The 26,303-nt window shown below is 37.3% G+C and overlaps 1 protein-coding gene across 1 annotated transcript in view; it reads right to left on the reverse strand.

Annotated features, from left to right (window-relative positions):
- The window catches only part of PAWR (pro-apoptotic WT1 regulator), an 84,710-nt gene that overhangs the window by 41,905 nt on the left and 16,502 nt on the right, over positions 1–26,303 (reverse strand). The window contains exon 3 of the mRNA XM_064509485.1: positions 1,356–1,484. Coding sequence (XP_064365555.1) covers positions 1,356–1,484 — 129 coding nt within the window. The remainder of the gene's footprint in view (positions 1–1,355; positions 1,485–26,303) is intronic.

The raw sequence follows: 26,303 nt of genomic DNA on the forward strand, positions 1-26,303 counted from the left end.
GGAGAAAAAAAAAACAGAAAACAGAACAGAAAACACCATTATACTGCTCTATAGCTACATGCTGATCTGAATCTCTTCAGTTCTGTTTCCTCATCCCAAATAAAACATAATCAAACTGGAAAAAAGTATGGAATGTAATTGAACGTCTTCTGTAAAACAAACAACTAAATAAAATAGAATTCTTCAGTCTGGATAAGAGCCAGTTGAGAGGAGCTTTCCTATATATCTCTCTCTTCCCTATGGCACTCACAATTACATAAAGAGGAAGCAGTCATTCCCTGTCTTTTCCTGTGGAAGACCTTGGTGAAATCGCATGGAAATAGGTGGCAAATGACAGGTCTGACTCAAAAATGAAGCTTTAGAATTTTTTGCCATAGGCTTGTCTGACCGTTAAATGCTTACATAAATACGTAAGAGAGTGGCCAAATTTCCAAAACAAAGTGCATCCAAACTCGTTAAATTCAGTAATGCCCACTCTGGTTCAGGACATCCCACTGACGGTATAGAAAGTATCACTATGTGCTTGCCCTGTTCCTATACTTTTCTCCCTAGGCATCTGTGTCACAGCCAAGATGTGAGGCTAGATACATCTGTGATCCAACACATACAGCTGTGTTTGTACATGCCTGTAGGTAACAGAAGAGAGTAAGAACTAAGACCAGCTAAGGAGAAAGAGGGCATGAAAGGAAAGAGACAGAACATTCGCCACTGGTAGCATGCAGAAGGGTACAAGTCAGGACTGTAGATAAAAAAGACATTTGTTTCTAAGGTCTTTGTTTTATTATCTGCAGAAGCTGAAAGATGCACAATGGATGAGACAAGTGACTGTGGGGAGGAGAATGAAGAATGACATAATTAAAGTAGCAGAATACTACTTGGAAGAAGTTAACTTTACTTCTCCTACCTACAAAATCTATATAGGATGCTGGGAAAGCACCAGTAATCATACTGGCAAGGCAGTCACTAGCTGACTATTCCAAATTCTAGGGATCCTGATTTGAAAAAGCTATTAAAAGTTTACTTCCAACTGAATACTCTAAATCCAAGGATATTTTTCACTTCAATCTCCAAGGGGCCTCTCTTCCTCTCATCAAACCAGTGTTTTGTGAACCTCAATACCTTTATCTTCAAAAACTCTATAGAAACAGACAGCTCTGTTATCAGAACTAGGTCTCTGTAATGTTGAGTATGTGGTACGGAGCCTCAGACTCCGTTTTTTATTTTAGTAATGTGACAACTCCCAATTTTCATGTTTGTTTCCATATAGTATATAACCCACTGTTAAGAAGTACAAAGAAGGCAGCAGCAAGAGTTTAAAAAATGAGTAATATATATCAAAAGAAGCAAGATCTCACCTGTAGCAAGTACGAGCCAGCTGCATCTGCACTGGAACTCTCATTTTGTATTGTATTCTGTTGGGTGATAGCATCCTCCCTCTTTCGTTCCTTCTGTCCTGCTTCATCATCTTCATATTCATCTAGGCTCTAAAACCAAAAATATTCAGTTACAAAACTGCATTTGTATTTTACTTTGCATGCTTCACATATTTCATAAAATTCATATATCAGTAAATTAATATTTCCAAAGATTAATGTTATATCTCAGAAAAGTTTAATTAAATGTTTGTTTTCCAATGGTTACTGCTAACTTCAGGTACAAGAATAAAGTCTGACAGCTACTTGCTTTTTCTTAATCACAAAAAAAGAAATAATCAAACCAAGATCCAGCCGGACAAAGCCCTGAGCAACATGCTCAGAGCAGCCTTAGTACTGAACTCAGATCAAGAGCCTGCATCACACCCAAGGTCCCTTCCATTTTAAATGATTCTAAGGTCCCATTTCATTCTAAGATCTAAGATCGCAGGGCAATCCCATTTGTCATAACCAATATTTTTAGCTCTACGTAATAGAATTCGAGGAAGCACAGAAAGGAAGAAAGTTAAGTGTACTCTTAACTTGATAGCTGACCTTTTTTGACACAGTGGCATTTGCTAAGATGCAAGCATCTACTTGAATCATCCACCTTAATTTTCTTTTGTTATTTTTGGTTTCTGTCTTTGAAAATCTACTATTTAAAATTAGTCATTTTTAAATTAGCTGAACTGTCTCACTAATTACTAATAATTTACACTAATGTAGAACTTACTGGTTTTTCATCATAAATGTTTTGTATCAGATTTACTGAAATATTTGATTCAAAAGGATTACATTTCTAAAGCAGTGACATGTGAGAGACAGAGCAAAATAAATAAATAAATTGCACAACACTGCACCTGTGTTAGCTCAAAGCCAGGCTGAGGCCAGGGTGTATATCCGTGAGGGCTCAGCTACCTTTAGACAAAGTCAGCTATGTATCTTGTTTTATTAGTTTAATATATACTACAGAAAGGAAAAACTACAATCTTGTATTTCGAAGACCGACTTGAAGCAGACACAACGATTCAAAAAAATTTGCCCCTAACATTACAAGCTGTTTGCTAGCACTCTGCTTGAAAACAGTATGTGTGAGGCCTAGTTACAAAAAACATGGGGAACTAACCTCAAGTTAGACTAAGACATTAGAAAAAGCTGCTAGATGAACACACAACAGCTTGAGAAGTAGAGAAGGTAAATCACCCTGTTCTACAGGGCTATAACAGAATGAAGATGAACGCCAAAGGATTTCAATAGAAGTTTCTAACACACAAAAAAGAAAAAAAAAAAAAAGAAAATCAATATTCTGGGGCTTTGATACTGACAATCTTTAGCACCATCTTATCCAGAGGACACAAAAATTGTCACAAGTGTATGAGAGCACTGGAATACACTGTTTTGGAAAAAGAAAAAGTGTTATTTACTGACTAAAAAACACACTAGCATATAAAAAACTAACAAATGGCTGCTCCAGACCAAATACTATGGTAACAGAAGTGCTGGAAAACTGGCAAAATAGAAAGGTTTATGTTTATGAAAGCAAACTCAAATTACCCGAATAAGGGCTATTTAAATTCTCTACAGCACTACCCATAGCAAAATCCTAGTGCAATTTCACCAGTCTATTTTAATTAACTTTTTAATGCAATCACTGTGTAACTGTCTACTTTTATCTCTAAGAAAAGGCACAATGAAAGAGTATTATAGGTGGACATTCGCATTCAATACATTCAATACATTCAAAAACCTTTTCAAGAAGTGATAATTTCAAATAAAAAATAATAAATCAAAAATATTTCATTTGGTTCTCTCAGATGCATTATTAAAGGAGAGTTTAAATACTGTAACAGCCCATTCTAGAAGCCTATCTTTAAACCAATATCCTCCATCTTTTACACACTGTAAAGGTTAAAAAATTTGGTAACATACACTGGCTTTGTATCCTAATTTATCTCATTATCCTAGTAACCCATTCTGAAGCAACAAAACAAAAATTGCAAATCTAAGCCTCTACCGCAAGAAGAAGTGGAGTTATCTTTGGCTCTTAGGAAGCCAGACTTTTTCTAAAAGAACTATGAGGCTCACAAAAGATAGCTCACAAAAATTAACGTCATGCAGGGGATGAATGATATTCTATTAGAAAAACGGAAAAACTTGTGGATCGTTCTTCCAGTCTCCAAGATGTCCACACAAGAGAACAAAGATCCCAGATACACTCAAGGGAAAGATACAGTTAGACAAGAGTTGGGAAGAGCAACCTCTAATAAATTTAGGAGAAAACTGACTGGAAAAAGTAGAGAGCAACAATCTTCAGAGACTTCAAATAAGCTTTGCATTTCCAAGCTTCAGCATCTTTAGAGGAAAGTGTAAAGCTCAAAGATCAACACTGTAGGTACAAAAAAATCATCTTGTTAAGAAATAAGTAAGCAAGGTGCTTCTTAATTCACAAATTCTCTCCTTCAGAAACACACGTTCATACATTTTCTACAGACCACAGACATTTCACAGAAATATTTTTTCTCTGACTACTGCTAGGTCTGAGAAGAAGAATTTTCTGTCTTTTAATATAAGACCACCTGCTACTTATGTACTTGGCAGTTTTGGACAGGTATGAAATGTCATTATCTGATATGAGATTTCCAGCTGTAAAATTTAACCGAACATTTTCAGGTAGGGATTTGTTCAGGGATATGTGTTCCCACCCTCTCTCCTATTCTCAAGAAGGCCAAAGAGCACAGAGGACTGACAATCAATGCCATCAAAAGGTATTAAAGCCCCAAACAATTATTACTTACCAGCTTTCTTCCCAACCAAGGAACAGGGCTAGACAGTTCAAGTAAGCCTAATTCAGAGGACAAAACCTCTGCTGTGAAAATTATGGGGGCTTGCTCCCCCTCCCATTTACACCACTGGAGCAGTACCTGTCAAAACCTTCTGTGGTTTCCCAAATGAAAATGTTCCTTCCCCCCCCCGCCCCCCCACAAATTTAAACAAGCTCCATGAAATGCTAGCTGAGGACAAGTTAACATTATGATAATTAAGGAATTTTAAGATTTTACAACTTATTATTAAAGTTATCATAAGATTTTTGTTTTAATAACCATTAACCTTAATACAGAACTCCACATTTCTTTGACTCATAATGAAATATTGCTTCCAATATGCAAAACGACACTTTACATTCAATAACCTGTTATACTGTGCTCCAACAACTTCAGTTAATTAGTAATCTTAACACTATTTAAATTATAGCGCTGACTTTTAGAGTAATAAAAATCAATGAAGAGACAAGTTTCAACTGGCAAATTTTAAATATTGTTTAAAAATGTAAAATGTAGAAAGTGTTGTTACATACTTTAAAAAATGTTTTGTTCAGGTTTCCCTACAGCTGAAACTGCCTCAACCCATATGACGTTTCAATCAGATGGACTATTGCTTTGCTTATGTTCCAGCCTTCTCTCAAATACACCACTCTGCTTCATCAACTAGTTTCATGTCATTGAAAAAAATACAAATAGGATAATTATTTTTCTCCATCAGCAGCATCACAGAAATGGACTTGTAACCACTGAGGTGTAATCCTGACATATTACATAATTCTCCCTGTCTATTCCCTTCCCCCTGCTCTTTTATTTTGCTGCTAGGCACATACCACTTCGGATCCTTATTTGCCATTAAAATCAGCTGAGTTGTTGTACAGCAGATATTCAATGTGACATTCCCACATCTGATCTTAATATAAGGAATCCACAGAAATTCTTTAGGTTTTCTAGCATTTCAGGAAATGTTTGAAGCTACAGTATAAACATTTTTCTGTAAACCTCTAATATGGAAAATACAAGTGGAATAAGATGCTTTCAAAAGAATCGGAATGATGAAGAAAACAGCCACAAAGATATCCCGACATTCCAGCACACCATCAGCCGGCAGTTTAAGGAGACATTGTATAAAGAACATTTTTAATGATTCACTGGGTCGCTTCCTATAAATATTTGTGCATTGCTAAGAAAAAAAAGGGGGGCAGGGAGGGCATCGTTTCCATAAAAGCAAGCAGTATTGCTAAACACAAAAGATCAGTTTCTAAATGCTGCGACGCAGCTACTCGCTCCACAAGAAAATTCTGCTCGTTCAAAACATCACCACCCCCTTCCCTCCATCCACTTGGCTTTGCCTCGCAGTTCTACGGGCAATGCAGAGATCAAAGAGCTTCCCAATTCGTATCTTGAGAAAATCAGTCACGTTAGTTTCAACAGTTTTAATCAGCCCTGTGGATTTTGCTTGAAACAGATGCAATTTTGCAGCAGCCTGGGGATGGTAGCCTTCAGCTTTTGGAGAACGATGATGAGCCCTTGCGATAATGGCATATTTAACCAGTAAAGCAGGATGTACGAGCAGATTTGCACTTCCAGTCAAACGCGATCACTTTGTGTTCAACATCACATCTGAGCAATAAATAGGAACATCTCCACAACATAAGCACCACTAGTTATTTTGATATTTCTTTAGCTTCTTAAACATGTTGACAATTTAGGAGAAGATATAAACATTGATTTCTCTCCCCTGCCCTCAAACTGCTTAGAACAATTTAAAAAATCAATTTTATAGCAAGGACATTTCTGCACGTAGCAAACTTTTAAAACACACTATCACAGCTTGATAACATTCAAAATAATGGAGAAGTGCTGCGGTTTCTACTAAATTTAAAAATTCTGAGAAACTTCCATAGTAAAAAAACAGGACAAGGTACTGTGTAAGAATTTCTTCTTATTCTGAAAAAATTTCAGCAAGCAATTAACTACAATGAAATGCATTTTGGGAATCAACATCATTTATTCCTCAACTGACCATTCAGAAAAACATAACGTTATCTACAAATACAGGAAGACTATTTTACACACTTTTTCTTTATACTCACTTTTCTTAGTGCAGCACCAGAACCAAATGTTTCTGTCGTTATCATACATGCCTCTGGTATCTGTTAAATACTGTCTTCCTACATGCTTGGAAGGGACTTTGAACAGGTACAGTACCAAAGCTTTCCATAATCACCCTCCCCAAAACACATACACCACACAAAACAAGTGAAAATCCCAAACCGATGGTACCTTTCCCCTTCAGAAACAGTATTTTTTTTAATCACACTTCTATTATAATGTCCAAACAAGTGCCCCAAATATTTAAGTATAACAGGTTTGCAGCAATATAAAGTAGTTCTTATTAGAACAATATAAGTGGAAAAATTACTTATTTTTCACTACACAAGCCTTTCATACGGTCTAGCTTGCTCTCCTTTACAAGTTGAAAAACCCCCTTAGAGAGGTGGAAAGGGCTGTGTTAGTCACAGAACCAAATTAAAACCTAGAAACCATTTTGTGGATACAGATTACCTAGTGGAAGATTTTATTTTATTACCAGTACACAGCCTTAATTCTCACATTAAGAGAGTCCAAAAAAGGACACAAAACCCAAACAGTTTATCTGAATGATCGTTTTGCACTTTTAAAAGTCTACGTATCCAAACGAAGCTTTCCAACATCAACAATTAGCATGATCACAAGTGTGGATTTTTAACGCAGAAAAAGATGAAAGATGGGAATCTTTGGTATCTATGATCAAAAGGGACCCGACAGCAGCAGCGGGTCAGTGAGCAGCAGGCAGGCCAGGACACAGCTGACGGCTGCTGTAGGATGCTCTCGTCCTGCCTGTGCTGCCAGCAAAGTAAACCAAAAAGCCAAACATCACTTACAGGAGAGTGAGATGCAAGTCCTGCTGTTCAGAACTCGGATTTGGGGTTATAAGTCTACAGCTCACTTGAACGCTATCCTTTTCTCACCCAAGATAAGAACTTAGAAGTGCACACTTTTTATACTTACAGTGCAGAGTAAATATAATTGGTATTTTTTTTTTCAACAGAGTACATTTAAAATGTGCTTAGAAATGTTTCAGGAAAAAAAAGAAAAAAACTGACTTGTCTGTCTTAGAGCAAAATAACAAAGTATTTGGAATTCTTTAAACCTTTAAAAAAAACATCAATTACATCAACACCAAAACGTCAATTATCCCTGCATTATACAAACAAAAAGCAGCTATATTTGCAGTTTGTTATTCAGCAAAATACACTGTTTGGCCACTACTGTCTTCAAACATACCACAAGAATGAGTTCTAAAGTCAGCTGTTTAACTTCAACTAAACACCAAAAAATCCTTTATTGCAAGGCTTGTCATGAATGATTGGTGGAAATGCACAATTTAACTACTTAGTACTTGATATTAATATTAAGTCACTGAGTAAAATGCCAGCAATACAAGAGAAACCAGAAAAAACAAGTTATCTACCATTATTTAAATCTTTCTAGAAAAGAGAAGAATATAACAGAAGAAAATATGAATTTTAAATTCATATTTTCAAACAAAGTAAAGAAGAAAATATGGATTTGCAAGCTATCAAACACCAAACTATTTAACAGAAACATACAAAATGACCATGTTGGGTCTTTTCAGATGGATCACCATCTAAGAAAGGAAGTACCAAACAACAGAATTGACTCGAGATCTCCATACATAAAAATCAAACTGCTGATGCCCATTCCATGAGGAAATTATTATATGAACAGATGTAGGTCTGTCACTTACCCAAAGAAAAAGCATCAATGCTCTGCACTTAAATACATACACACACACACACACACACACACACACACACACACATATATATCCATGCCAACAGAAAATGAAGAGGCTAAGGGAAAAGCAGCCAAATCCTCCTCTTTCTGAAGCATATGATGAGGGGACAGTCCCACTCTGCATCACCTCCAGTACTTCAGGGCCAAAACTTCAAATATAGCAGAGCTCTAAATGCTAGGGGAGCAAAATTAAACACCCACCTCCTTTTTGAAATTCTGCACACTGCTCTTCTTACCTACATGTTCTAAAAATCCTTGCTCTGACAACACACCTACCATCACATTTTCTGTTTGCTGCTGCTAGTTTACATCTGTGACTGATATGAAATTAGTGCAGACTGTATTCTGTACCCAGGAAACACTATTTGCATTGAATACACAAATCTAAGAGTTATGGGAATGTTCCCAAAAACACACAAACCAGAACAAACAAACAAAAAAATCATAATTTTTGTTCTGAAGTGGAGTCAATCACCAAAACCGTCTTAGCCTCCTGAACAACATGCTCAGATGATGCATCCTACCTAACATGATGATGTCAAATGAGTGGCTGAGCAGAAGAAACCAGGCAAATCTTTGCTTGTTAAGGCCAGGAGGAAGAGAAATGTTAAGGATGTTTGTGCCATTCATGGAAGGAACATTTCACAATTTGCATCATGCCATACATGTGAAGAAACACTGCACTTTGGCAACAGTTAAAGGTTTCAAGAATTGGGAGGAAAACTTTTCCTGGATATATTTAAAAAGAAAGTCTTAAATTAGCATCATAAGCTTCTATAGACTCAGTGCCCACCTACAGTATTTCTCCTCTAAAACTTGCTCCTGTTGAGCTTCACTGGTATTAGAGATAACAGAAACAGTCTGAAACTGGAGCAGTTTATTCACTGGAGCAACAGGTAAACAAAAGCCACTCAAAGACTAGTCAGACTGAGTTCCAGTGTCAGCAACCACCGTCTTGCTGCCTTCCATTGCTGTGCACTTCTGCCAAAGCTAAGCAAATGGAAACAATGGTCCAAAACAGAGAAATACGTATCTTCATGTAAATACAGACGAAGCACATGAAGTACCCTTCTCTTTAAAGCCAGAAGAGCAATGGGAGAAACAAATCTTGGAGAAGATTAGCATACTGTCTTCAAAATAGAAGTTTTCCTTTTAATATGACACAGGAATATAGAACATTTCTATTCCTGTTTTCTTCCCTTACTTAAATACAGTACTTCTAAAAAGAAATAAGAAAGATGAGACCAGCATTTGAGGAATGGTTTGAAAGCAGATCAAACAGGTTATTCACTGAATATCAAGTTGTGTTTAAAACTGCTTTTTAAAAATGAAGCACAGTGCTTTCATAGGTTTCTCTCTGGCTTAATGGGCTAATGCTCAGTTTTCTTTTTCTACCCAACTGAATTTCATTCTATGTCTACACACAGTGGATGTGGGACTGGTCTTTCTAATGAAAGCCAAATAGGCTGCCGACAATGAAGTGAATATTGACAAGTCATCACAAAAGATTTAGAGCCACAAACAAACTCAAAGGAGAAAGTAAACTTCTGCATAATACTTTTTTGAGAGCTGTACTGAGTTTCTAATTTGGGAGTGAGACCTCTTGAATCCTTAGAAAAACTGATAAAAATACCAACTAGTTTTTCTGCTCTCTCCGTTGTTTCCTTTTGAGTCGTACTACAAGTAGCTATTTTACATGGACATATATAAGGATTCCACACTTAGCTGTGGAGCAGAAAGGGAGAGGAAATACAGAAAAAGCCCATTAAAGAGTTGGACAATAACTGCGGGACAATAACTGCGAGATTTGACTTTAAGGGCAATAAACAAACACTTTCAAAGCTCCTGGCACTGACATCAGAATAGAAAGAAAATACTGATGAAAGCCACGCAGGTAGACAAAGCACATCTATACTGCACACATCTGCTAAGATAGCAATACCCAGATAAGACCACAACCATTTAAAAGTTTCTGCTGCAGTCAATATTGGAACTATTTCTTGGGAAAGCACCTTATACCTACAAGTTAACCCTAACAATGATACTGTCAAGCTGGTTCCCACCTTACAGCTCTCAGATCACACTTGAGCTCTGCAATTTGGAAGGAAGACCTCTTCCTTAGGGGTTGCAGACAGCTTCTTTGTATAAATGCTCATACCAATGGAAATGCAACGCTCCTGATGGAAACTCAATCCAGGTTCTCACAGTGCAATCCCATGTCCTAACAGAACAAAGGTCTTCTGTCACCGATATTTGCATCCCAGCATCTTATGAAAACAGGGCTCAGAAATCACATTTCCTTTGTCCCCATATGTTCTTTGAATTCACCTATGCCAGAGGGAGGGGTCTTGCAAATAGCATTAATATTAATAATAGCTTGATATCTCAAAGTTACAAAAGTTGCACACATTTTTTGAAAATTAGCAGTTTGGTAACGGTAAAAGATGCAGATTAGCTGCCAAGTAATTCAACAGATAAACAAAATAAGGCAGTTCAGTTAGCCTTCCACCTGTGCAGCCAACATTGAACTAGCTCAGCAGGCCTTTGACTCTTCCCATTCAAAGGCCATGAGGAACTCAGGGAACCGTAGTATTGATTTAGGGACAGAACGAGGCAGAGAAAGTGTGGGAGGACAGAAAGAGCAGTGGAAAGAATAATAGAAAAAAAAATAGCTAATGCTTGGAGCTATGCAATGAAGTGAGACTAAGATCAGCAAGAATAAGCAAGCAGCAAAGGACACTTCTGTTCCTATTGCTCTGAGAAGCAAAACTACACGTTATACTTTTGCTTAATCTTTCCGCCACTTTCAGAGTAATCTAGTTTCCCCTGGAGCACTCATGAAGAATCTTTACATTTTGGTTACCAGGACTAAGACAGAGCTGGACATACCCCTCTTCCCAGAAGATAAGAAAACCAGGACTCCAGAGTGGGACCATGCAGACAGACAAGACTCCACCCACCACTCAAGAGCACTCAATGTGCACACTTCAGGCCCACAAAACAGTACGAGCAGGTTCAAGCAATTTAGTACAGCAGCAGCATTTGCATATGGTGACCTCAGACCAGAGAACATGCACAGACACACAAACAAATCAATCTAAGAGTGAAGAAATGTAGTATGGGAGACTAAGGAGAGGACTGAGTCACATCAAAATTCAAAACCGCACTCACTGGAACCTTACACTACCGTAACTCATTACATGAGAGTGCTATGGTATTTCTACAGCAAATCAAACCAGAATAAGATTCCAAATAAAGCAAAGAAAAGATGTTAGATAAATAAATAAAAGCTCATATTTGCAAGTGCAAAGAAGTTTGTGCAAAAAAAGCAATTTTACATTAGGATTTTTTTTCCAATTAGTTGAGTGACCGATGCAGTTTTTATTTTTCAGGTGTACAGTGGTAGGTTACTAGTATACAACATAGCATTAAGTCTTTGCCAGGTCATCAGCAACTGAGGACTTGTCTGCATGTCAACAGTCTACCTTTTCAGGCCAGACCGCTTAAGCAAATCATCAGGATTTCAGCTTACAAGGCATTTGTTATTTTGATTCAAAACACCAATCATATACGTATTCCTCAACCGCAAAGTAGGAATAAAGGGTAAAGTCCTCTTTTCTGAAGTACTCAGAAATCTATCAATTAAAGATGCTCAACAAAAGCTAAACATTTACTACATACTGAAACGAATCTGTGAACCATAATTGGGCACTACTCAGTACTTTATTGGTGAGGGTCTCAGCTGCTGAAGCACAGAATAAAACGACCATGACACCCTTCCCCCCTTCCCCCATTTTTTTCTATTGAGTATAAAGAGCGCACGAGGTTAAGGCTGATATGCAAATCACTGTGCATCATTTTCTCCATGGTAACTGCTCACATGCATTGTTTTCTGTAGACCAATCTGTGGTAAACACAAGGTAATTCAAGTTTTACCATCCCCCAGTGAAAGAAAGGTAAACAGTTTTACATATCCTGTAGGTACCATGGGGTAAGAGCATTCACACAGTTACCATGGAAAAGCCCTAAGCCATTCATGTGTCAAAACCCTGAAGTCAATTCAGTCTGACTGCAGAGGGGGAGGAGAATTAGCATGAGTTGACAACACCGGAGATGGGATTCAGAGCTGAATTCATCTCATGCAGCAACATACCACAGACAGGTGATATTTTAAATTAGCAAAAAAGTCTGTTTTAAGGATCTTAATGGCAGAAAACTTTCAGCGATAAAATAAAGCTACAGTAGGGGAGTTCATATTGTAGACAGAAAAGGAAAAAAAAAAAACAGACCCCCCCCTCCCCCCCCCAGCCATTGCTACACTTGTACTCAAACCCAAGCGGGGGAAAGCAAGTGAAGAAGTACCAGAGGAGAAGTGAGACTGAGGATTCTGCTATTCATGTTATTAAAATGTGCTTTTAATTTCTCAGACTACAAGCTAAAGCCCGTAACAATGTCACTTGGAAAACAGAAGGCTGAGTGAGCATCTGAGGGTGAAAAGGAATGTTTTCACAGGCGCAGTTAGTAAATACCACTGGCTCCTGCAGACATTCTTCCTTAAATGGAAGTTAACATTGCTTTAGGTTAGAAAAAAATCTCTTGATACAACAGAAGTGATAGGCTGGCTATTAACCTTTTAGCACCTGCACTGAAAGACACAAAAATTAGTAGAAGGCTTTAGGATATATAACATTACTTTCTGTTCCCGAACAATTTAAAATCCTTCTTTTTTTCCCCGCATTCTATGACTCTTATCTGTAGATCTGGAAGAGCAAGGAATCCAAAAGTCTCTCAAAAACTATAAAAATAATGTAAAACTAAAAAGTCTCTCTGCATATCTACGACCAACTGTATAAAAGCACTAGACAATTTAAAGAAAGGAAAGCCTCTCCAGATAAAACAAGAACTGAACTTTCACCCAAAAGTTAAGCCAAACTTTATTTGGACATTTAAGTAACTTCATTACTTGGATTTTATTTTTACTTTCTATTTTTTTTATTTTCACATGCCCCCTGCAAGAGCTTTAAACAGCCAAGAAAACAAGACTGTTCTCCCTCCCCCAAGATTCCTGACGATTTTAACAACATGACAGACCAGGGCTGAGGCTCCGCGACAGTTTAAATTACCCTGTATCAGTGCTGCCATAGTCCAGCTCTTTCCCACTCCTACCCACGGGCTTCTTCCCGTCCTCTGCCCTGCTCTCCCTGACGCCAGCAAGCCATGGCAGGGTCATTTATTAACAGAAAGCTAACCCTGTTGAAAGTGAGCGGCCTTTTGTATGCCTTGGTCTAGCTAACTACAGGATCAGACGAGGGCCGCAGCCAGCGTAAGCAACGCGGGCAGAAGCGAAGGTCCAAAGCAGCCCTGACGAGCAAAAGCTTAAATTGTCACAGAACTAAAATCTCAGCAATTCAAATCAGCGAAATACGTGCCCAAACACTGAAGCATTCATCTAAAACACATACTAATGTGGAATATTATTCAAACTAGCTTTTTTTTTTTTTGACTTAAACATTGTCCCTGGTAATAGTATACAGTACCTATTTTTAAGGGGAAAAAACTGTCTTGATTCAGAGTTCACAGGTTTGACACATGGTCACTGTGGCTTGTTTAACCTACATGTTGTGTAGGCTACACGACATTTTTCCCCATGTAATCTGCATGGTTGCTATTACTGGAAGTAGCAACATGAGGACAGCTTTCCAGCTGTACAGCTCACCCAACTATTTGAAGTTTTACCACTACGCCACATAAAGGTATAACCCCATGTTATGATTACCAAGGTAACAAAACCAGTCAAGAGTCATGGATAGTGGATTAACATAGATCTTCTTACAGCTTGGCCCCACAAGCAGTTGGGCCATTACAACTGAAAGAAGAGTAAACTGCAACAGAAATGGAAATGAATGAGCAGGATGAAAAGATGTACTACTTAACCTGCCTTTTCCACCACAAACAGCATGAACTCGTAAATACACATAGATCACGGTCAAAAGCTCAGCCTCATCTTCTGCTTGTTCTGGCGCCTGCACTGCCCATTTTTTTCATGCTGGCACAAGTGTTTAACCATACAGGATCTGATCCTGCTGAAAATGAATGTGTCAGAAAATGAAAAAAGTTATTTGCAGACCTGCCAGTTTGCCTATTATAAAACAGGTGTGTAGGCACAACAAAAGAGACAGGACAAGAATACAAATCGCTAAACCCGGGCTACCTCCTTGAGAAATTTGTATCAAATTACTCCCTCTCTTAGACCAGGCAGATACTCAAACATGTCATTAAAATATGCCCGCCTTGTATACATAGCAGTAGGAACTACTAATGTGGGAAATGCTAACATATGCAGGCAAAAAAAAAAAAAATCCAATGAAATCAGGACCACAGAGATTGTAATACAGCAATTACACTATGCCTTACGTACTAGGGTTTTAGGCTTCTCTTTTTACTGCTTTAAGGAACATTTTTCACAGCATTAAGTGGGACTCCTTTCTATTAACACTGTTACAGCGCTATCCACGCTTCTTTAATATTTTTTTTTTTGTACTTGTAACTCTGGCCTTGCGATGAGATAGAAATGAAGTATTTCTAATTAAGACATTTCTCCCCAGTGGCCTTTGTGCATACATCCCACTAAAATCAATGACAGCTGCACAGCAGACTGGGAGAAGCAAGCATAGAAGCAAGGTGATCCTGCTGTCACCCCATCCAGCCGCTGCAGCACTCCAGCTCCTTGGGAGAAGACATGAATGCTCTTGACTGCATCCAATTGTTTCAGTCTCACTTTTAACTTGGATTGCTACTACTCTGTCACACCTACAGAAGAAACTGTGATCCATATCCATTTTTCCCTGCTTATTTAATGAAAGTTATTACCTTTCTTATGAACTCTGCCTTCCTATTAACACAGGCTATTCACAAGAAGACTACAAGAGACTTCTGTGATTAAGCTCTGAAAAGATCCAGGTAAAACCCTGGGAGGAAGAACTGCTAAATTACACTGCTTGCTCTTTAGGCAGGATGGAATGCTATAAAATAGATCTCTCATCAAATTATCTAGAACTGACAGCTATCCAAACAGCCTCTACTGACCTAGATTTTTGCTCTTGGATTTTGTTTTTAAACTATTATCACAACTTTATACTCAAATTCTCTGAATATTTCTCCAGTATTCTAAGATTTCTTAGAAACTAGTATTAATGGCCCAGAGCCTGCTCTGGTCAACTCCTTTGCAAGCAAGCTATCTGGACATGCTCATTTCCAAATGTTTATCCTTATTGGAGATGTATTGACTCCCTGGAAAATACTACTTCATCCTCTTTTGACGTGAATACATAGTCCTGTTTCCTCCAAGCAGGAGACAGAAACATTTCTTGAACACATACTGTTCATGGCAAGTCCTTAACAATATACCATAATAATACCAACTTAAGCAAAAGGACAACACAACACAGCTTGGGCTATAATCAAGTAATTGTTTGAGAAAGAATTAGCACATATGAATGAGGCAGAATGCGCCAAGGGAAGCACTTGGCCATGTGCACACTACCGGACCTCTGCACTGAAAAGACACATTCTCTTAAAGGATCTAAACGAAGGGTTTTAGGAGGGTTTTAAATAAACCTCTTATTTTCCACTGTAATGGGCTAACAGTACACCCACTATCAGTAACAACACTTCAACTGAGAGATAAGCAACAACAATTAAGAGGCACTACAACACCATCACAGATGATGGCCGACCATAACCAAGTTTAAGGCAGTCTCTGGGCATCTCTCTGGTAGACGTACACAGCTTCTACTGGAAGCACCACAAGTTCAACCTAATCTGCAGCGTCCACAATTTTCCGTAAGAGATGCTGGCTCTGCACTTCAGAAAAAAGATCCGAAAGTCACTGACTGAACCATCTGTGGACTGAGCCAAATGTCACAAAATTTGGGTGTTCATCTAACTATACTGGCTTTGATACATTACTTTAAAAAAAAAAAAAAAAAAAAAAAAAAGAGGCAAGAACTGTAATGACTTAAAAAAAAAATCAATCCAATAGCTTGTTTTATTTATTACACTCCTACATATAATTTGTGGTTTTCTTCAAATATCACCCCCTGCAGAGCTGCACTGGTGGCAATTTTTAACACAGTTCTTGTGCTTCTCCTCAGCAAAGTTAACTGTGCTGAGCTTTTAGTTAGGCAACAGTGCAGACTAAACATTCAGCTATTTGCTACAAAGTACATGCATCATTATGGACTACTCTTAAAGACCAAATTTTAATTGAGGTATTTGTAAAGAATGCCTATTTTGAAACGCAGCTTTCAACTGCTCTGTGAAACCCTTTGGCAAGGATATTGTGCATTCCTAGGAGGATTTAAATTAGTCTGCTGCGGAACAAAACCTGGGTTACGGATAGTAACTTGGATACAGTCTCACACACGCAAAAAAGGAGAACATTCTCATTCCTCCTGATCTTTTTCCTTGAAAAACACAAACATCAACATGCAAAGTCTGTTTTAATAGGATAATGTGAGCGTTTATTGAGTAAATGAAAAATATTTATTGCAATACTTTGTTTCTAAAACAATTCAAACATGTTTGTACTTCTCAAAGATGCTACTGAATCTAACTTTATAAACTTCTACAATATTTAAAGTTGAAACTACTAGTTTTAAGCCATTATCTGAAAAGATAATTTCATATTAAGGGCTGAAATTGTACATCTTGCTTTCAAACACAATTCCTGAAAATCTTTTTTCTAGATTTTGAGACAGGCTTGTCTTAATTTCTCAGTTGTTCGTTCCAATCTGATTTTTCCCCTCAGTAGGGCATCAGACTAAAAACAGGCGTTAACATCATAAAGAAACTTAGAAAAGCCTCATTAAATCTTCTCAGCATTCAGTTGCCCATCTTGTAGTATTACTGAGGGAATCTTCATATACATGATAATTAGTTTCCTGAAAGGCTAAGGCTTAAATGTCATTTCTTTGTGTTGTAAATTCCAATTATTCATAGTAAATAAATTACTGATACTGGTTTATTGCTTAAAGCAATGCAGAAGCTTGAAGTTATCATACAACTGGCAAAAATAAGGAGCTCCCAAAAAAGGAAATAAAACTTCATTGTTAACATTCCAGTAGACTTAAAAAGGGCTCCGTTAACACTAACGGAAAAGGGCCAGTGACCTAGAACTCTACTTGGGGTCCAAAACTATTAATGAAGTCTGAAGAATAAAGAGTAATGGGTATTCAAAATTCAACTCCTGTGATGTAGCAGGATAAAACCGTGCGCTAATTTACTCTGACATGCATCACATCATAGCTGCAGAAGCAGTATGTTAGAACAGTCCGTCTTTCAGGAGAAACATTCTTGGAAAATGGCTGGTTCGGGTAGATTCTCACATGACCTTTAGTTTAATAGCAAAATAGTAAAATAGCAAAACAGTTAAAAAACAAACAACTCTTCTTACACACAAGTCATAAAGAAAGAAAAGGAGATTCTGGAAGGATGAAAAAATTGTATTTAGCTTTCTTTGAGAATGAGACCATATCATATGGATTTTATGACTACTCTAACATTACTATTTGACAGTCTAGCAAGCCTTATCTTTTCCATAAATTTTAAATTATGTGATGATGTGACATTTATTTAAAGAGCAGTAATTAAAATATTCACTGCTGGAAGATAAAGAGCCAACATGAGCATGTTCCTTGAGAAACCCCTCAAACTGTCAAAGAATAACTTTTAGGCTTCCCAATAGCCAGTTCTTAGTCCCTAGCATATGCTTTAGTGATAAACAGAAATATAACATTGACAAATACCAGTATGATAGAATGGCTTCGCGGACTATCCAAAAATTGTTTGGGGTTCCACAGCCATCCAAAGATCAAGATCTTGGCCAAGTCATTCTGCATCATTTTTGTTAATGTAGTATGTGCAAAAGTTCATTTTTGTATTGTCCAAGTAAAAGTTTAGTATCAGTGTGACTAAAGAGTCAAACCATAACCAAAAGATTGAGCTTTTCTTCTCCCTAGTATCTGGGTGGTAAAGTTCTTTACTACATGTGAGGATTCATGTTGTCCATTAAGAGAAGCTAAAAAGAAATAATAATTCTTTCAGATACATTATTTAGAATTTCTCTTTTTCAGGGGAAAAGAAGAAAATAAAACTGTTTCTGAAAACACCAAGCAAAGTAATGCTTCACAAATAGCAGCATCACTCATTTTTCAAAACTGTCTTAAATGTCTTAAAACTTCTAAGAAAGAAAAAACTACTACTTAAAATTCTGGAACAAGATTTTTGCCTTATCAGAACAAAGAAGGTAAGTATTATTTTTACCAAGACTAACACTATCAGAATGATTACGATGCTGGGATAAACCTGAAAAGTAACAATATTTTTCTACTGGTTAGAATAAGCATTTAATGCTATATTCACATTCAGATTTAAACCTCAGCTATCTACAACAGATATGTCTGTATGGGCATGCCATAATCTGCTAAGATTATGAGTCTTCTGGATAGATGCTGCAAGCAATAGCAGAACTCCTTAAAATACTAGAAATATGTGAATACATATCTATCCAAATAAACACTAACTATTTTTAGTACTAGAAATGCTTTGGGTTCTGTTAGCAATTAAAATTCTTCAGTCTAAAGAATGAGGAACAACTAAAAATTATTTCCCATTTAGAATTACTGCATTTGACATATTCTTTCTGGATAGTCCGTTGACTCGTAAAGACCAGCTAAATTAGTTAAGCTCCATAAGTCCAAGTGAGATCTGGAGAGGAATGGATCTGAGAAAACATAAACTTTAATTAAGCTTCTGATACAGAATCATTTGTATTTCAATGTATTTTTATTTCTTTCTCCTTTAAAAAAAAAGATCCTCTGTCAGGTATGCTTCTGCTTACTGTTGTCACTGGCAAGGAGAACCAACAAAATTTCTGCCTTATACTCCTCATTCATACCAAAATGTGACTAGAGTATAAAATCGGAGATTTCTGAAATTTTTTAGATGACCAAGTGAATGGGTGGAGCAGAAACTAGAAGGGGTCCACGGAAAAAGAGCAGATGACCTACAAGGAGAGGTTGAGGAAGGTGGGCTTGTTTAGTCTGCTGAAGAGGAGGTTAAGGAGCAATTTAATAGCAGCTTAGGACAACTTGAAGGTTACTTACAAAGATGGTGGAGTCAGGCACCTACAGAAGCAGCATATATACCAAATGGCAACGGCCACAAATTACGACAACTGAGCATTTGGAACAATATTCCACTGGAAGAGTTGTACAGCACTGGGTCAGGCTGTAGAATCTCTGTCATTGGAGTTTTTCAAGCCTCAGCTAGACCAAGCCGTGGCTGACCCGATCAGTTGGTGGAAGTCCTGCTCTGAGACGTCCAAAGGCTGCTTTCAACCAACATTTCCATGCCTTCCTAGAGTCAATTTTTTTTGTTTTTGCTCCCTACCCCCATCCCTAAGTTGGAAATCTCATGGTCAGTTTGGCTTTTATTTTTTCTTACATTTGGGCAACAGCCTAGCTTAATACTTCCCTCATAAGATGATTCAAGCAAAATCTTTTGAAATTCAAAGCCCTGTGCAAAAAACGATCAGGCACAAATCCAGAACTGTATCCTAGAAAATGTAGGAGCAAACAATCCGGCAAAAAATCATCGAACTAAACAAGTAATCAGAAGCATTTATTAAGACAAATGCATAGGAAAGTTATCTTAAAATATGCAAAGGAAAAGCTTTTAAAAGCCAAAGTTTCTGTTTTTAAACCAGCAAATTGACATCTATTATTCATCAGGAGAAAGGAGAAAGATGAGTTGTTTAAAATGCACATACTTTATCCTAATGCTTCTGTATGCTTCCTCCTGTAGAATTAGCTTCATAGGTAGCCACCAATGAACAGTGAACTGCCCTATCCAAAGCCTAAACTTTTTTTTGTTTTGTTTTGTTTTTTACTGCTATGACTGCTCCAACTCTTACTCTATGTTCTACTGGCTATATATATAGAAGGAGTCTACTGACAGCTCAGATATCACATACCATGTATCACAAAGACCATATCTTGAACAAGGAGTCCTGAATGCACTGGATCCAATGAAGGCCAAGTTCCTACAGATTTGTGATCCATGGCTCACTGAAATTTGACTGACATGTTTACTACAGTTGACACACTCAGCAAGATCTCTCCCCTGCATGTATTATCTTCTGGTGTTTTTCATAGCAATGCATTCATTTACATTACATCCTTTTCCTGTAGTTGCAGATTCGTTGACTCTCCTTTTTATTCCAGCCTTCCATCATGGAATATGTAAGAGTTTGTTTACCACTGAGAGCCGTAACTTAGGGGGATTTACTGAAATTCAAACATGGGCTCATGAGATAAAAGTTGTAGAGGAAAAATGGCTGTAATAGCTTACTTTTACCTCTACTTTCTTACAGGAAAGAAAAAAGTTATCAACTCACTTACCTGACAACCCTGCACATCTTCTAAAGAGAACACAGAAAATATGCACGCACTTCACACAGACACTCAAAGCAGCACGCTCTTTCTGTATAGCAGCACATCTTGGTGAGAAGCCAAGAGACATGCAGATGAAGCCTTCAACTATTCATTTTGCATGGCACTGAAAGAAGTCCAATGTAGACCATTTGAAAAGGTATACTACATGCAAAAAAGACTATTTTTCCAAAGCACATGAATAAAACCTAGCTATATAACTGAACAACCTACAGTAATAATGATTTCAAACCCATTTTCCCCCCTGATTTTGAAAGGCAGGCTCTTCTAGATTCTACAGCAGGACTTAAGAGGGAAGATATGTGTTAATATAATAGTGTTGATTCTACAGAATTTGATAAACTGGACTCAGATTTATCTACAAAACATATTGGTTAATACAGTCCAAATGTACCTGACTTACGCTGACTTACTTTTCACAAGGATTTGGTATACAAGGCACATCAGGCCAACTTCATTTTTACTAAAAAGTAAGTTCTCTAGTCCTTATACTTCAATTTTTTGCAAGGTAATTTTCTACATTTTCCTACTTAAAAAGCAATTGATGGTTTGTTGAGACCAAACACACAAACCTGTAGTACATAACTAGAGTAACCAGTGGCTGAATTGACCCAGGTCTATGCCAGAAATTAGCTTCTACTTAAATGTCTTATCAATATTAAGAATTAAAGACAAATAACGAAAATCTTGGGCCAAATCATAGCAGCAATAAAGAGAAAACTGATAAAGCTTTTCTTTGGAATTAAGGCTGCCTTCGAATTGAGCTCAAGAAGAAAGCACACACCTTGGTATATTCGAATCTTATCTGGTTCTCAAAACAAACTGCATTTAAACATCCCAACAGACATTAACATCTGGAAGTGATATGCCAATTTATGTTACAGTACTCTACCAGCAGGTACAGCATAGTGAATTGCAGTATGTAAATCCCAGAACACTGCTCCCCCTCCCTGCTAACTAGCCAGGGATTTTAAAGAAACTAACTAGGCAGTTGCCAAATGTCTGAAATGGGATGAAAGTGGTCAATGCCAATTCCTTCTGCATTCATTATGGACATACGTAAGTACCTTGTAGCATTAAAAAAACCAAAAACTGTGTACCCACTGTATGCTATGTAATTCTCCTTCCAAATAATTTACAACAGATGAGCAGGAATCGTTCTTTCCTAAGATAGCTATTGTCCAGATTTAGTTGCTGTTGCTGATGACATACCAACAAGCTAAGTCATTCCAACAGAGGTGCAAGTTTAAATAGAACATAATTACGTGCACTGAATTCCTGACAAGTTCTTGTTTGATCAGTTGATGGAAGCAGTAGAGGTTTAGTCCTATTGCAGCAAAACCTGAGTCAGTTGTAGTGCTATCTACAAGCACAATATCCCTTAGAAAGGTGGGACTCAATCCAACTGCAGTGTATAAAACATTCTGACCAACAGATGAAATACTTAAGAGTCAGGATTATGTTCTAAACAACAAAGAGATCCCTTTGGAGAGAGATGGCTTTTTATAAAGCTATTAGAAATAAATCCACCTTTCAAGGACGGTTCCATCTTTTGAAGAGGATTGGTCTTGAAAGTAAAAGTGCACTCATCTATAAACTAATTAAAATTATAAGCAGCAAAGGCATTTAAGCAGAAAATAACCACATTCTTGAAAAGCTTCCCAATTAAAAAGAATGGCTGAACATTCATGATTAAGTTTCTACGTATTTATTTTGCAGGCTTTGAAAGGTTTTAAAACATTCAAGCAAAACTAAGAGCAACAAAAAACAAAAGCAAATGTTTATACAGTTCAAAACCAAAACATTTTCCAACTAATAATAGTCTTAAAAAGCAAAATCCAACACTGTAGCTCATCCCTTGTTACAAGCAGTCTGTTCTGGGTGAAATGTATTTAAGTATCTCCAAAACATCCCCCTCCCTCCTGCCACATTCCCTTCTCCATCTCCTCACATTTTCAACTAATAGTTTGACGCTACTGGCCTCACTAAATTCAATCCTGCAAATTCCTGACATTCATGTCTTCTTAATCTGAAACGTAACTTGAGGAGATGGTTAACATTTGACCTTTGCTCTACCTCAGACATACCTGGAGACAAGGAAAAAAAAGAAGAGAAAAAAAAGCCCAAGGCATGCAACACGCACTCACAGTCTGAAAGGATGTTTTATTTTAAAGCTCCCAGAACAGTCTCTAAAAAAAGAACCGATTAAAACTTCAAAAGGTGCTTTTTATTAAGTTCTACTACAAGCATGGTTTTGCATAACCATTACAATTCTACGAAGAATGATGCCCTAAAGCAATAAATAAAAAACAAATCCCTGGACATATACACCTAAAAGTCCTGATGAATTTAAGAATTAAATGGCTATGCTATTAATGAAAATAATCAGTCTCGTTTAATTAAACTGGCTACTATGGCAGAGAATAAACATCAATAAATCATCCACTGATCATATAAGTGGACAGAGCACCTAACAGGCTGTAAGAAAAATTAGTCAGAAACAAATTTGTGACACAAATGGAGGAACAGGTTAGGAGATAAACTAGGAAGAAAAAAGTAAAAAAAGCAAGCTACTTCTGCAAAAGAGAAAATCCATCTATCTGCTTGTTCTGAGTGAAGCTAAAGAGAGACTCAAGTACAGTTCCCCCTGACTTTTTCTTTCCTAAGAAACGAGTTTTAAAATTGAATCTTCAAAACTATTCTAGCTTTTTGTCCACCTTCCTACTTTCCTTCACTGCACACTCAAACAAAGAACATGGACATTAGAGGCTTGTTAGCTGTGACTTAAATCAGGTACTCTTTTTCCTCAATATTTGGGATTTTTGTTCTATTTTGGGAAAAAGACTTACTATGAATTAAATCCTCTTAACTATCAATGAGAAACATTCCCCTGATATCATGCATTTTTACCTCAAGTGAACTTGTTTGGGCATTTAGGCTTTTCATCCCTTCTCCTCTTAATTACTAGTACATACTAATGCCAGTATCTTGCAGTGCCAGAATTTTGAGGAAAGAATGAAAAGCAACAGTTGGGAGACAAGGGATGAACATGATTGCTTAATGAGCCAGTGTCTCTTTGCTAGGAGATAGTCCCCATTTGCTGTTATCGCTATCAGCTTCAGGCATTTTGTTTGTCATACAGTTAAGGCATGATTAAACATGCAATTTTGAGATTTTTCTTGTTAAATAAAACCTGCAGCTACAAGTGATTAGGGGAATGACCTCTTACAGACATGCTGTATTTTATGCTAAATTTTTAAAAAAATATGTAGAAGTGAAAAGCAAGGTAAATTTTTTTGCTGTTTTCAAGAAATTTTCACTTCCACTTACAGTAGCACTTTTCACATCACTCTCTAGCAACAGCTGTTGACTTATGAAAACAATACACTGGCTAGAAAATTTGTAATTGTGTACTTAAAGCAAAATTTTTCAAGGTAGAGATTTCCTTAACTACAAACAAAGTAAACTGCAAAAACTTCATTTCCAAACAAGTTTCTTCTATATAAACAAAATGAGCAGATAGAACGTACAATTAAAGTCTTTTTGGAAGAATTGCCTATCACGTTAAAACGCACTTTTCCTTGTACCAGTGGCTGATTTAGAGCCAGGGCCCTAAGCCTTAGAGATGGGAACAAAATCAGGTCACCCCTGCATATGCTTTGGTCCTAAACTAGATGCAGAGGTGATTTTGGAAAAGGACACTATCTCTGTGCACAAGTGTCTCTGGTGTGACCTACCACAAATTTCTTTAAGCTTCACTGGCCAGAAGCGACTTCCCACCTCACCCATCCACTCTCCCACATCCCAGCACACTGGCTTCCTCACACCAGTCCCGTCCCCTCTAGGCCCACCTCTTACACCCACCTATCTACCAAGTTTGCTGGCTTCGAAATAGTTCGTACGCATGAAACAAGCCAGAAAAGTCCAGGCTACATTTTGGACATAACGCAGCATCTGTTCTAAACATCTTTGATAGCCACCGCTTTAAGGTGGCACACAAATTCCTACTTCCGTGCAATTTCTCTAGCTCTGACTAGATGCAAAAATCAGCTTTTCTTTCCACATGAAATCCCATGAGCAACAGGTATTTTGAGATTTGATCAGCTGGAAGATTCCAGGATGACATTTAAACCTAATTTAGACTTAAATTTGAGTCTAATTTAAAGGGGAGAAACTCCACTTCAGTCTTTCCTGGAGTGCAAGGCTAACCAGCAAATGTATTTCATGATTCCTGTCAGATACTCCTCTCGTAGTATTTTCAGTCCCTTCCTCTGCCTACTGTTGTGCTGATGACTAAAAACAATTTGCTTTTTAGAGTATATTTGCAATGTTAACGTTCTAAATTTATTATTTTAATACTGATCTCACAATATCTGAGTTGTACTTCGAAATAAATGAAAAACAAAATTTTTATTTATTTTTCAAGCTTTTCTTCAAACACAAATTCTAAAGGTAGAAAAAGAAATACAATCCCCCCAACAACACTGTGGTATTTTAGGGGATTAAATCACGATTAGTGCAGCTTTCTAATAATTTCAGAGTGTCCAAGTGGAAGAACCATCTCTATAAAAAAGAAGAAAAATCTGGAGTTCTGAAAGCTAGATAAAAGCAGACAATAATGGAAAAATAATGAATCCACTTAGAATTGCAGCAGAATATTTTTACAGGCCCAACTTTCTCTTTGCTAATCAGTAGCGCTTGACATCGACTAAATTCTGGTCTGGTACCAGATATTGGTCCACACATTCCCACCAAACTTCAGCAGGAGCCCTGTTCCTGCTTCCTGAGAGCGTCATTGGGAGAAAAAAGGTACATTTTGAATTTTACATTTCAAATTTTAGCTCATTTTGATGTATCTAAGCTAATGTTCACATTTTAGCTTGGATTCATATACACTTGTGTGAACTAAAATTTTGTTCAGTTGTGTTTTGAAAATGCCTGTAAACTTACATTCCATTTCAGAACAATAACTAAAAAGCAATGTGTACACACCTGGACTGGAACACACTTTGCGTTCTCCCATTTCATGCCCAAATCCCACTGTTCTACTCTCCCTTTGCCATGCCTTTACATCTATATTATTTCTCTGTAATACTGCTGCTTCAGATCTGAGGTCCATGACATATATTGAGAAAGAGCTTATTTCCTCAGGCACATGAATGCCATATCAATGCAGAGCCTGCTCTAATTCAAAAACATAGCTACTTTTATGCAACATACTGCCAAATCCAGTAAACACTGTTGGAAGTGGGAAGCAATGCAGACATCCAAAGGGCTGAGAGTCAGCTTGAGTATCTCTACAGCACGTTTCTGGATGCACATTTCCCAATACTTCTAGATGGAGTCAGGTTAGGTCAGCATGATTTATTAACCCCAAGCTCAGCAGCGCATGAACACTGTCAGTGCTCCCAGACCCAAACAGGATCTCAAAGCAAAACAACAATCCTCAAACTGAGCTAATAAGCTATACCAGCCTATACAAAGCCATGAGGATGTCTAAACTCATCATATGGAAACTAGATAATTAACTGATAGCTTACAAAGTAGAGAAGTCAGGCTTCAGATCTAAATTTCCAGTCACTCTGAGCCAGCTCACAGTAAGTGCTAAAAGCATTAGAACATATAAACACATGAACAAGCTCCAAATCTTTTTAAATAAACAAAACACAAAGAAATGTATGAAGAATCAAAAAGGG

Source organism: Dromaius novaehollandiae, chromosome 1 (assembly GCF_036370855.1).
Source record: "Dromaius novaehollandiae isolate bDroNov1 chromosome 1, bDroNov1.hap1, whole genome shotgun sequence".
NCBI lineage: Eukaryota > Metazoa > Chordata > Aves > Casuariiformes > Dromaiidae > Dromaius > Dromaius novaehollandiae.